We start from the raw sequence: 14303 nt of genomic DNA, 5'->3' as shown, positions 1-14303 counted from the left end.
ATTTACACACAAACAACAATTCTTACAAAAATTGGTCTGAAACACACAGAACTGGACATGAAACAGTACAACAACATGGCGGTGTAAAAATCTGTACACACCAACAACAAAACTCATAAAATTGCTCAAAAATATGCAGAACCGGACATGAAACTCTGCAACAACATGGCGGTGTACATATCTGTATACATATACAAGAAATATCATAAAAATTACTCAAAAACAGACCGAACTGGACTTGAATTGTTACCTTTTTTTTTTTTTTTTCTTCTGTTAACAGTTGTTGAATCCTTTGAAGTCTTTGATTTCTTCTTATCTGGTGATGTTTCTGGTACTGAAATTGATTTTGAAGGCTCTGTTGTCTTTGATTTCTTCTTAACTGGTGATGTTCTTGAAGTTTCTGCTACTGATTTTGATGTTGAAACTTCTAATCCTCTCTTAGATCTAGTTTTTAGACCTGTTGATTTTCGAATTTCTTCTGCAGTTGGGGATGAAATTTCTTTTGAATCCTTCAATGCTGACTTCGATCTCGTTGTTGGTGAAGTTGATTTCTGGATTTCTGATGCTTCAACTGTTGGATTTTCTTCTTCTGTTTCTTCTTCTGTTGATGTTGAAAATTCAATTGTTGGTGTGTTTGTCTTTGAAACTACTTTGTTGCCTTTCGCCATTATTTTTCAGATTGTTTAACATTCTAGTTGTTTTCATTAGGGTTTTAGTCTGTAATTTTTCTAGGGTTTGGATGCAAAATTTCCTCTGAATTTTTTTTTTCTTCTGAAGTTTCTGATAAAGCAAAAATGGTGCAGTTAAAGATTTGTCCGTTACGCCGGTTTTAATCAGTTTTTAATGAATGCTAACGTGTCGCACCCACGTTGATTGTTTCAGTTAGAAAACTGAATCATTTCATTGCACGTGTGCTTTAATAAAAGCGTGCGAGGGGTAGCATAGACTTTATACAATTCTTGGATTAAATTGTACTTAGTCAACTAGATCTGGACTAATCTGTTTCTTTTGGGGCGGTTTTGGACTGAACCGTTTTTTTCCCAAGAACGTTACCATGTCATTGAGAAAAGGATGCTGGACCAAGGGTTGCCACTTGATCCATAACAATGGTACCTCGACCTGCGACGTTATGGGACTGTGAAGCACTCAGGCTTTGGTTTAGGTTTTGAGCGTATGGTGCTTTTTGCTACTGGCCTTGACAATATACGAGACGTGATTCCTTTCCCTAGATATCCAGGAAAAGCCATTCTTTAATCGTGTTTTTCCCTCGCATTTCCTCTGATTTGTTTAGACAGAATCATAGTAAATAGATATGGAATTTAAGCATCTTAGATGTCTAAATCCTCAGCAGTATATGGATTTTTTTTTTTTTTAGTTTTTTTTTTATCCTTCATCGTGTCAATTTCGTAGCGGAGAACTGCAAGTCTGCAACCAATGCTTTAGTATCTAAAACTTCCAGCAGTGCAAAATGCAGACGGGAAAATACAAGGAAAAGCTACCTTAAACAAAAGTTTTATTCATAATGAAACATAGATAATCAGTTCACTAATAGACGTAACTTCCGCAAAGCCATGCAGCAACTCAAAATTAATGCCACATTTTAGTTCAGCATTTCGTTCTGAGTTCATATACAGACTGCATACATGCAAATAACGAAACCTAAAACCAACTACTCAACAGTACTCACAACTCTTTCCCCACCTCCATTTCAGGCATATAAATATATGTATGCCACCCCGCTTATATATACTTATATACGTGCAAATATATGAAGTTTTTGATGATGACGATGATGGGTTGTAATTACACCTCAACCAGTGTTCTGCATACCCGCAGCAATACCTTTCATGGTTAAGATGAGGGTGTCCTCCAGTCCTGGAGCATATTCACTTGTTGGATTAAGCTTCACCAATTCAGCAGCTGGCTTGCTTGATTCTGTAATCTCTCTGGAAAGGTGAGGCCTCAATGTAACATGGTAGTTGGGGTCTCGGATCCGTTTCAGAGTGTAGGCCTGGCAAACATTTAGGGTTGTTATGTAGGAATGACGAAGTCGGAGTCTCTGTTTCAGGTATGGGTCCCCTTCAAGAAGATCCCTGTGGCCTGCAATCTGTTGCATAAATAAAAAATAACAATTTTCAGATTGAAGTTGGGGTCAAATCAAGACATGACTTCAACATGTTCTAACACTACTTTGGACTTTGGAGTGAACTCGCATTGAATCTATTGTCCAATTAGGACAGCAATATATATTCGGAGGAAAAAAAATGATAGATACTAGATATAAATATACTCATATTTACCTTGAGGAGATAGCTTTTAGTTTCTTCGTAATCAGCTCGCAATTGCTGTCCGAAAGACCAAAGATCCTCCGACACTAGCAACTTGTCATATAAAGCAGCAATACCAGGGTCTCCCTTGGCAAACACCATTTCGACCAAGTCGATTGTGACTCTGAAAAAAGGCCACTGGTTGTACATCTCTTGGAGCATATGGAGGTTTCTAACGTCTTTCTCGATGACATGTTTAAATGCAGCTCCAAACCCAAGCCACACAGGAAGATGAAACCTTGTCTGGGTCCATGCAAAGATCCACGGGATAGCACGTAGAGATTCAATTCCTCCACTCGGCTTTCTTTTTGATGGACGACTCCCAATGTTCATCCTACCATATTCAAGCTCTGGTGTTGCCTGCATTTGTAAAATAGATAAGGATTACTCCGTTTCATGCTTAGGATGCCAGTTAAAATACAATGTCGTGTATAGGGCAAAAAAACCGCATGGTTAAATCTTGGTGAAGTACTTACCAGGCGGAAGTATTCAACGAATCGAGGTTCTTTGAAGACAATAGAACGATACTTCTCTGTTGAAATGATGGCCATCTCATCCATAAGTGCACGCCACTCCGGCTTTGGTGAGACAGGTGGATGCATACCATGCTCAAGTGTAGCAGCAGTGAAACGCTGAAGTGTTCTAAAACACAAGTGCTCTTCCCCAAAAGATTGTTCTATCACTTCTCCTTGAACTGTAACACGTAATGACCCGTGAATAGTATCTGGGGGTTGGGACAGGATAGCGAGATGGGTGGGACCACCTCCTCTTCCAACAGTCCCACCTCGGCCATGAAACATAGTCAACTTCACTCCGAATTGCTTTGCAACCTTTATGAGGTCTTCTTGAGCTTTGTACAACTGCCAGCCTGCAGAGAATCGGCCAGCATCTTTTCCAGAATCAGAATAACCAATCATGACTTCTTGTTTCCCGTCTATTCTATTCCTGTACCATTCTACAGAGAAGAGACGAGCCATGGCAGCAGGAGCAGCTTCTAGATCCGCAAGCTTTTCAAATAATGGTACAACTCTCAAGGGATTCTTCACGTGACATTCACGCTGTAGGAGCTCTACAGCCAATACATCTGATGGGGATGTGGCCATTGAGATAATATACGCACCAAAGTTGTCAGAAGGGAGTTCTGATAGGACATGGAATGTGTCCAACACATCAGCGATTTCTTCGGTTTTTGGAAGATCAGGGCCAAAAAGTGGTCGCTTTCCACTGAGTTCAGAGAGGAGCCACTCTTGACGGCGTTCCTCGGACCATTCTTTGTAGGAACCAATGCCCAGGTGATTTGTGATGGCATCTATGACATCAGTGTGCCTATCTGATTCTTGCCTAATATCAAGTCTCACGAGTGAGAGACCAAAAGTAGAAACTTGGCGTAAGAAATCAAGAAGGCTACCATCAGCAATTGCTCGATCACCACAGGAGCAAAGGGATCTGTAACAAAGCTCGAGAGGCTCTAAGAACTGCACGATGGACATAAATATAATATTTAGTTAATATACAGCCATATTAAACATTAAGTTTTGAGTTGTTTTAGCATAATCATTGACATTATACTTCACTCAAAACACAGACTAAGCATATTGAATGCTCAATGATTCCAAAAGAAGAACTTAACACATATGAGAAGATGAAGATACCTGCTCAAGATTTGTATATGTTGCCTCCTCTGGAACCTCTGAAATTTCATTGGATAGTAAATGTCGAGAGCGCTCACGAGTCTGATACAGCTTATCCCTCACATCACTAAGTATAACACGATATGGTTCACTTACAGGAACTTTTTTCCAAAATTCTGAAGCCAACAAAAAGGACATGTGATTAGAAAAGTGATTCCTTCCAATGCATTGGTCAAAACAAGTAATAAGAGCAAACTCTCCAAGTAGAGCAATTCAATCTCAAGAACTTGGGAGATGAAAAGGAATGACATTATACAAAACCAAAACTTTGGATAGATATTTTGATACAGAAGACAACTCATGAAAGGAATAAGCACGTAATAATATGACAAACCTATGTAGTGTTTGGCATCTTTCTTTGAGGACCTGTGGATCTCATCTGCACGTACACGGAGTTCATCGCTACAACGCCACATAGACAACTGCACGTATAGATTATGATAGGAGATTAGTCACAAGTAAGTCGTGTACATGGGCCTTTGACCATTTCCATTTGTAAGTCATGTCCCATGGCTAAGATTGTGGTTGTTCTGCTCATTTATGTTTACCGCAGGTAAAAAGAAATGCATAGTTGGTATGAATCGCAAAAGATGAAAGTAATCAATACCTCAAACATAAGGTCTTCTATCTGAGAATAATACAAGTTGGAAGCCATCATTCGAGCCAATAAGCACACATCTCTTGTGACTTCAGGAGTAACCCTTGGATTTCCTAAAATTCAGATCAAACAGAATTTCAGAAAGCAAATTAGGCGAATTTATAGTGATAAGATACACATTTGAGCTAGCACATCCCACATCAATTCCCCTATCCACAATGAATACATCTTAAAATAAAAATGAATAACGAAGCATCAACTTGTGGTCAGAGATTGTACCATCCCGGTCTCCGCCCATCCAAGAAGAAAACTGAATGAGTGGTGCGTTGTAAGGAACCCGCTCGTTTATCCCTAAATTCTTCAACGCTGTGTCAAGACGACGCAAGAATTTCGGGACACCCTTCCAGATTGTCTCATGGAAGTAGCTCATTCCTGCCCTCATCTCATCTTGAGGAGTAGGAGGTGTCCTACGGATTTCATCAGTTCGAAATGCTGCCTGAATCTGCAGATCAACAATGGTGCAAAAGCAATCAACACACTGCAATCTCAAGGCGAACTCATTCTTTCTTCTGACAATGCCTAATCACTGATAGATATAAAATCTTCATAACATTTACCTCTCTCTGAAGTGCCTCATCCAGTTCCTGCTTATCATCAGGAGTAATGTCTTTTGCATATAACTGCGCCAAACAATCACGAATCCTACAAGGCAAATAAATGAGAATGAGACACAGAATTGGCCGAAGCAAACAAACTCACTGCTTATGGCCAGGACACATAAGCTATCAAAACATAACCATAATGTGATAATTATAGCAACAAGTTAGTAGCAAACCTTCCATGCTTCTGAAGCAAAGATCTTCGGACGGATTGAGTAGGATGAGCAGTAAACACAAGATCAACAGTCTGGTTCTTGAGAGCATCAAAAACCTCTTCAGGGGATTTCCCCATTTGTGTGACAAGTTTCTTGAGAGTCTCTTCAATATCTGATTCAGTTGTTGCTGAATTCTCATCAGCAAAATCCCCCTTTTTAAGCTTAATTCTTCTACGATAAGCAATCTGAACTTCCTCGGCTAAGTTAGCCAAGTTAAGCATGTGTGAGAATGATTTCGCAACAACAATTGAATCTCCAGGATCCAAACTTGTTAGTATATTCCCAAGATCTTCTAGCTTCTTAGGGTCATGGTTTCCACCTTCATACTCGGCTGAATGTTCATACAACTCTTGAACCTAAACAACATCAACACATGACAAAAACATTACATAAACTAAAATTACTAGGAGATCTACACACAGGAAATATAATGAATGCAAAGAAATATATTAAAAACATACAGTTTGTTTGATATCATCTCCATGCAAATCTTCAAGGATATCAAGAAAGCTATCAAGAAGCAAAGCATCATATTCAACAAGTTTGTCATCTTCTGACACTTTTCCAGGGACTAAAAGCCTTAGTTGAGCATCAATTGATGCTAGTTTCTCTAAGTTACGAGCCATATTTGGTAATTGTGTCTCCCCCTCTCTTCTCTACCTGTATTTACAAGAGAGAATCAGTTACAGAACACCCAAACACAAGAATTCTGCTTCTTCACTGAAAAGCAAAACTATCAACAATCACGGATTTTAAATTAACAAAACACAAAACCCTTTAAAGGGTTTATTAATTGGTGATTCACAGACCTTGTGGTGATGATGATGTTATCTATTTTTTTTTTCAGAAAAAATTGAGTGAAGCACGAGAAGTAGCTTTACTTTAGAAGTACCTACCAGTTTCTCTCTCTCTCTCTCTCTGATTTTTCAAAGGGATGTTTTCCTGGTGTGTATTTATAGGAAAAGATATTAAATATGAAATATGTTCTTTTTGGTTACACTCTAGAATATCCGGGGTTGATGCTCTTTTCTTTGAGCTCTCTTTAATTGTAGATAAAATTCTAGGTTTGGAGCGTAATTATGGTGATTATATTTGATACGTTTAGCATAAATCCCAGTTACACCAGGAAACCCATTTTTAAGCGGATACGGTTGTCTAATTGAAGCTGAGTAGATACTGGAGTGACTTGCCAAAATAATGACTTGCTAAAATTGCCTTTCATGTCAACAAAGTGTGGTCACACACTTTTATCAGTGGAATCCCATTAACTTTACCGATACAAAAGAGAAAATCACAGTAAATTTTTTTAAGCAAATAAATTAACTAGTCACTGTGTCATGTCATTATTAAGCAAATAACTTAACTAGTACAACAAATTATATTTTTAAGCAAATAAAAAAAAAATTATGAAAAAATTATATTTCATAAATCAAAATTATATAGTACAATAAGTTTTACAATGTCATCTTTATCAAAAACGTTAGATAATGAGAAGAGATCCCCTCACACTTTTATTATCACACTATCTCACGCATTGGACGTTATTTTTGCGAATAAAAACCAAGCCGTAACGGATTTGAAGCTAATATTTTGGGGATATGTTCCTCATATCAAGTTCTATATACCTACCAAAAATGAGTGTATTCCGAGACATATAACACCATCATCTACTACTTTGAAAATGAGCCGTTGAAAATCAACGGATTTCTGGCCGTCGAAATTAAGACCGGTAGATTGTGAGGTTTTATATTTCAGAATGTGCTCATTTTTGGTAGGCATGTAGAACTTGGTAAGAGGAACATATTCTCAAAATATTAGCTTCAAATCGTTAGGGTTTGATTTGTATTCGCAAAAATGACGTCCAACGTGTGAGATAGTGTAATAATAAAAGTGTGAATGGATCCTTCCTCTTAGATAATATATTTGATTTACTAATCCTTTCCTTAAGAGGCATAGATATATGTTTAAGACTCTTGGTTCTTGCTTCTTTGGCTATAGAATTCGTTGTTGAATTGTGTTTCATGTTTATGTAACTTACCTTAGCTTGAGGTAGTGAATCCAGAATCTCTTCAACTTCTTTAATCGTGTTTTCTGATTCCCAAGATATATCCTTACATTTCTTGTTTAAGCAAATAAATTAATTTCATTAAAACAATTCTGGATTATCCCTTTCAATTATCACATGTGAGAGCTTCAAATATTTGACTCATTGCAAAGCCTTAAGCATCACCAAAACCCCATTATGGTTTACATTTTTTAACCTTGGCGAGTAGACCATTGCCCCCATGACGGATTTTGTATGATCAGCAAAACAAGTTCAAATTTAAACCGGCAAAAGAATTGTTAAATTTCATGGAGTATTTATCTTTTTATTTTTCACTGGGATCTGCCAAACGGGAATTAAAAATTGGGATGTAATTGGTCTGGGTGCTAACAATTAAGTCACAATGCTTAGAATAATGTCTATCTTAGCTATTATGAACTTAGGATGATGCAGTTTATTAAAGACTTTAGACCAGTTCCTATGGAATGAACAAACTTGGATTTTGTTCGTTTTGCTCCCACTATGGAATGAACAAACATGAAAAATGGATGTTCAAATCAACAAATCTGATGCTTTGAATATTGAGTCAGAACATCCAGCGCGCGTCTATGGTAAGGACGGACGATCTTGCTACGAACGCGCGACCATGCCAAAAACGCCAGCGATTTTCTCATTGACGCCCGCGTCTCTTGGTTTAACGCCAAGTACAATTCCTGATTATTTTACTACTTTCTAATCATATTTTATCTCACTTCATCCTATTTTATCTCACTTAAATATTATATTTTATTTTTCATCTTTATCCTACAAACATTTTATATTAAAAAGAAATACTAGTGGGGCCCTAGAAAATCAAATATGTTCATTTTGCCCTGCTTTACCATAATGGAGAAACCAGTTTGACCATCCACGTGGCTCAACAAAATTTTGAGTTTGAATATTACCATAGGAACTGCTTTTACCAAATCTAGATTTTTGTGGATGTCAAAGAGTAACAACTGCCAGATTAGATGTATCAAAAAGTAATATGTAAAGAAGTAAACCGAAACAACTTGACGAGGACAGAATCACGAGTTCAACTAGTTATCCATTTGACGGAGTAAAAGATTATAAGGGGGAATCAATAAGCATAATAGAGATTTTTAAAGTAGTCACACCGATATATATCATGTTACACCACTTAGGATGAAAGCCTAAATGAATAATACTCAACGAATAAATTTCCACTCCATTATGTCGAAGGCTATTTCTATGTCCAACCTAACTCCAATAACTCTTAAAAATGTCTTAGTTTTCTTCACGTAGTACATCATTTCATGAGCTATAATTGTGTTGTCATGTATATATATTCATGGTACAAAAACTGATTGTCAATATGAATAATCTTAGGATGTATATTTTTCAATCCTAAAACAATTAGTTTGTTATAATCGTGTGAGATATGTCGCGCTTGCACAAACTTATTGGTCTGAATTCTTCTGGTTTAGAATGACATTCTCTCTTTGGAAGTAACACTAGGTAAGTCTCATATATTTTGTGGGGAAATTCTCCTGTTTTGAGAAAATCTTGAAAAAAGGTTGACCACTTCTTCAGCTACAATATCCCAATTATGTCGATAGAATGCCACTTGATGGCTATCGGGTCCTGGGGCCGCCCATGAATTAATTTGAAGAATATTTCTTTAATTTCATTAAGGGAATTTCAATAAGCATGATGTTGTCTCCAACAGTGATTCATGGTTGTATAAAATATAAAAGATCCTCAACCATATATGATTGCTAGTAGTTGTGATGGAAGAGATTCAGTCATCTAACAGTTGTTGCAATTCTTCTCTTGTCGATCTGTTGGTCTTTCTTGTCTTGGAGAGAGCAAATTTTATTTATTACCCTCATGTAGTTTTCCCTGGATTAGAAAATTTTAAAATTGTGTCTTCATTCCTTAGAATATTTTCTCTTCTTTTGTTGACAAAGTATATGATTTCTTTTCCATGCAAATTATGCAAGATTCTTTCCGGGCTTTGAATCTTGTCAGGTATCTGAGAATCTTCATCTTTAGCTTTTTGAAGCTACATTGAGCATTTTTAATTTCAGTATTACATGACCAAATATTTTATTATTTGAGTCTTTCATTGTTGTACTGCTATTCTGAAGTTTATTAATGAAATTATTATCACTTGAAGGTGACTGGGGGGACTCCATTTTCTAGAGACTGTTTCTTTGCAGGTAGGATTAGAATGCCAAACTCCTTAGAGTCTTTGAGGTGTATGATAAGAATTTTATTTTTTTGTGGGTTATCATAAGAATATGTGCATGCTCATCCCCAAATAGAAGAAGGTTATTAAAAACCAAGTTGGGTTGGATAAAGCTAAGTCAATTCTGGTATAGGCATGTTGATGGGATTATCTTTTGTTTGACCAGGTTAATAGTGAGCTTCGATGGGAATGTTACTAAGGCCAAGCTGGTTTATAGTGTCATAAAAAAAAGGATAAGACTATGAAGGATGAGTATATAAAATTTTCCCCTCTAAGTTATGAAGAGTAATGTTGAGATCTCCCAAAATAACCCATGCCATCTTCATATGAACACCCATGCCACTAATAGACTTCCACTAATCTTTCTCTATATTTTGATGTGTAGAATTTCAGGATTCATCATTGCTTTATTAGAATTAATAAGATCAAAATCATGACATCTTTCTAAAGTAAGGCGAGGCCTCCCAACTTTCCTACTGGATTGTGACACCTAATATTAAGATATCTTAAGCTTCGCATATATCAATAACTTATATTTTCCTTGTTCATGGTCTCAAGAAGGAAGATAATATCAGGACTGAATATATTTATGAAATCTCTAAGATGATTTCTAGTTTTGGTATTTCAAGTCCTTGCACATTCCGTGCTAGGACTTTCATGTCAAGGGGTATGATTTGAAAACTAGAATTGATTGGTGAAAGTATTCTAAGATGAGAAAATGCAGTCAAATTAAAGACATACATAGTAGGAAAATGGAAGCGGTTTTCTTTAAAAAAAATTATAATATATATATATATATATATATATATTATTTTAGATTTCCCTGCCAAGTTCTAGGGTTCTTAACAATTGATAGACACCAAGATAGTTTTCCCAGTCTTTAGGAACATTTTGACCAACCTAATTTTCTGCAGGCGTACTTTGTTCACCCCAATTCTGTTGCATATCATCATTTTCCTGGTACTCAGTTTGCATATCCTCCCATTCTTCTTAATTAATATTATAGTTTCCTTGTCCATAATGATTATAGTCTTTGTTTATTTTGCCTCTTATAGTTGTTGAACTTTTAGCACCATCATTAGTGTAGGAATAAAAAGGTGAGACTTTGTGTCCATCTCAGGGATAACAAAAGCCCTTTTGAGATATTTTTCGTTCGATTGTTTTTCTTTGGAAAACCACTATAGTTTTCCAGTACCAAACATGAGATGATGCGTGTCGTAGGCTCAACAAATTAATAATCTTATTTCCACATAATTAGCTGGTAATATAATGGAAGCAAGGATCGTTCCCACGAAGAGCAAGGAGTTTAGTTGTCAAAAATGTCACAAATGAGGATTTTTGTTTTAGATTCAAAAGCTAAATAAATAATAAAGCAATGAGAAGTAATTAAGATTGCAAGCAATATGGAGTGAGATGATCGAGGAATCCTTCTTCGTAACTAAATATTCATCAAAGTAGTATATTCATCCATTCATCATTAATCATAGATTATTACTAACCGTAAGATAACAAGTACGCTTAGCTATCTCCAAAATCCCTTAAGCCACTGGACAACAGGTACGCTTAGTCGCCAGAGTCTATCCGTCTGAACCACCTTGAGGTACGCTTACAAGATGTAATTCAGTCGAATGCTTTATGATCTGTGAATTTAGGTTTAATCCTAGTAGTTAGACTCAGTACGCTCGGTCTACTTTCTAATGTTGTGTTTACACGCGATTGTTTTACGGAATCCCTCCGCAAGGTCTTACGTTCTCTACTTGTGTAAGAAATTATTCAACAATTACGGATATCCTAACCCTTATTAGCATTAGATTGAGTTAAAAAATATATTCAGTTGGCCACCTAAACAATCTATCAATCAATCATATTCATTTTTAATAATAAACACAAACAATAATCATATGAAGAAATCAGAACAGATTCATATACTAAATCAAATCATATATAGTACTTAGAATTCATCCTCAATCAAATAAGTAAATTAGCTAGGCATAATGGAGGTTATAGAAAGCAAACTGTTGTTGTAGAAGAACTCTAGCTACTGCTGCTTCTATTGCAAGAGATCAGCCACTGTCTCCTTGTTGCTATAACCTTTCTGCTACTGTTGCATGTATGAACACTTTCTGCTTCTGTGAAGACTTTTTACGAACAGGTTATGAGCGTGAAACTGAGGTTGAGGAGATGAGTTCTGCTGGCTATTCGACCCTCTATTTATAGCTTTTTGTAGCTGAAGTTTCGAATCTGATAAACACCCAACTCTCCTTAGACGACTCAAACCCTATACTCGTGTTTATCATCCACCGTTCATCTTCAAAATCAACGACAAAAGTCTCACATGATGACTGTTTTCCAGCGAGAAAACTTATCAAAACTCTGAATTCTCGCCCAAGCTTTGACTTCTAAAGATTACCCAATTTTCACCAGCACGTAGCAATGATTCCTTGTTTATACGATCTCCAGAACCACCGCTTAATCATCTCCATCCAACCTATTCAATCAACGACATCAATATCAGTTTCCGAGTTGATTTCTCTCTCAAGTTTCGAGCAGCTACACCTCCTCGAACTCCATGTTTTATCTATAACCACTCTTCCAATCAAACTAGGATTCCAAAGTCACAATCCCAGTCATTTGCTAACCACCAGAACCAATGGCAGAAGCCATCTTGTTTCACCTGATATCGAGCCCAACACCAGCTTAACCTAAACTCGAACTCAACACTTCTTCCTCGTCACTGCCAGCATCACCAGTAGTCAGCCGCAAACCACCTATCCATGGCATAATCACGACATTAACTTCATTGCCTGATCATCATGATAATTACCATAATGGTAGCAATCTTAAAAACCCCAGTACCTCTCGAGCTCCATCAACACCATCGAGTTCTTCTTAACTATTACAGACGACCAGCTCCATTACTGGTTCTCACAGTCAACAACGGCAGCAACTCAGAATCGCGCCATCTCCTCATTACTGCCAACGGTAGCAGCACCACTGCTTTTCTTCATAGTAGACAAAACTTAAACCCATCACCAATGACTACGGCCAACAATGGCAGCAACGTTCACTTCCAGGCTTGAGGTCTTCTTCTCTACTCGTCTTCCATAAATCACCGAACCCCCTCATCACTTCCAATCGTAGCATCTCGAGCAACACTGTAACAGATATCCATGCAGAAGAAACTGCATGCGGGATTTCTAGTTTTGAATAACGAAGATGGATATGGCATCCCTGAGTGAAACAACGTCTGCCTTTAACAATATTTAAATTCCAGCTTTACACCTTGTAAAATGCCGGACTGCCATTAGTAATTCCTTTAAAAGTTGATTGTCCCTTAGTAGAATGGATACCCCTTAACGCATAAAGGGTGCCAATAGCACTTGTCCCGGAAACAACCATTTTGCCCTTTTGTGTTCTGAGTTCTTGTTTTGCTCATAACTTCTTCATGTGAACTCGGAATTACTTCATCCTTTCGCCGTTCGCTTTATCTTTTCGTCCTCTTCAAGATGAAAAGTAAAAATCTTGTACTTGAACAAGTTCCATTGGTCTTTGGCCATTCTCCATTTGTAGATAGCTTCTTTTATTGCACAATTAAGTGCCAACTCACTTCTTTTGGATGATTCACCTAATGAAACATAAAATAAGAGAAAACAAGCGTAATATACAATAATTTGCAAGAATATAAACAATTACTAGCATGAAATTGACACTAAATATATGTAAAATATGCACTTATCATGAGACTATTTGGCCATGGATCTATAATTTCATTATATTCCTCCCCAGATTTAAAGATATTCCCTTCATCATGGTTAACAATGAGAAAAGAAGGGTGTAAATTTCTTGTCTGTTTTAGTTAGTATTTGGGTCATAAACTTTGGTACCCTTTAGCATTTGGGTCCTATGTTTTTCCGTAGATGGTTTCGGTGACTTGTCCTTTATTTGACTAGTCAACAGTTAAATAATTTGATCATATATTTACGATAAAGCCATCCGGTCCCCTAAATATGAACATCGTTTATTACCTGAAATCGTAGCCGGTTCTTTAATCTTTTCTTTTTATCAAGATTCGGTTGAACAGAAACATAATTGTACCCAAACTGACAACTGTATACAAAATCACCCAAAATAAATCTAGTCAAAGTCTTTAAAATTGATATTATACTTAATTTATCTCTTATCCTCTCTATCTCATGTAGAAGATGAGGCTTAGGTTTGGTAATTTAGGTCATGGGAAACTAAATGACCAAATTAAAGTTGTTGTTATAGATTAAAGTGCATGAATAATTTGTATCTTGAAGTCATTTCCATTGGTGTTCGTTGTTATTCTGACTCAATACAAAATTAAAGACATTAAGTATTGATATTGATTATGAATTTGGAGATGATGTTGATAAAACATTGTGGGGTTCCACTTTAGTCACGAACTAAAAAAATTGATGTGTTCTGATCAATTCCACCTGATTTCTTAAAGCATTCAATCTTCTTTTTTAGTGGTATTTGACTTGTTCATCAATT

At 36.6% G+C, this 14303-nt stretch overlaps 1 protein-coding gene and 1 pseudogene across 1 annotated transcript; one reads left to right on the top strand and one right to left on the bottom strand.

Moving 5' to 3' along the window:
* Positions 1-1409, top strand: part of LOC113294536 — a 32611-nt pseudogene extending 31202 nt beyond the window's left edge.
* A 74-nt stretch (positions 1410-1483) lies between these two features.
* On the bottom strand, positions 1484-6453 carry LOC113297019 (phosphoenolpyruvate carboxylase 2). The gene is made up of 11 exons (XM_026545402.1): positions 6300-6453; positions 5952-6150; positions 5452-5846; positions 5234-5318; positions 4896-5118; positions 4626-4729; positions 4353-4440; positions 3980-4134; positions 2804-3802; positions 2301-2687; positions 1484-2107 (listed from the first exon to the last, which is right to left on the bottom strand). Exons 2-11 carry the CDS (start codon positions 6114-6116, stop codon positions 1811-1813), a joined length of 2898 nt encoding a protein of 965 aa, XP_026401187.1. The 5' UTR covers positions 6117-6150; positions 6300-6453; the 3' UTR covers positions 1484-1810.
* Between the last annotated feature and the right edge of the window lie 7850 nt (positions 6454-14303).

This window comes from Papaver somniferum, chromosome 7 (assembly GCF_003573695.1).
Source record: "Papaver somniferum cultivar HN1 chromosome 7, ASM357369v1, whole genome shotgun sequence".
NCBI lineage: Eukaryota > Viridiplantae > Streptophyta > Magnoliopsida > Ranunculales > Papaveraceae > Papaver > Papaver somniferum.
The sequence above is the reverse complement of the archived record's forward strand: the minus strand, read 5'-3'. Positions and strand labels throughout refer to the sequence as shown.

Bases quoted from the DNA above. Each gene is read 5' to 3' on its own strand.
- LOC113297019 (XM_026545402.1), bottom strand. From the start codon at position 6,116: ATGGCTCGTAACTTAGAGAAACTAGCATCAATTGATGCTCAACTAAGG. The intron at 5,847-5,951 runs GTATGTTTTTAA...GATGTTGTTTAG, and splicing joins GAGATGATATCAAACAAACT to GTTCAAGAGTTGTATGAACA. The intron at 5,319-5,451 runs GTTTGCTACTAA...TTTGCCTTGTAG, and splicing joins TTGCTTCAGAAGCATGGAAG to GATTCGTGATTGTTTGGCGC.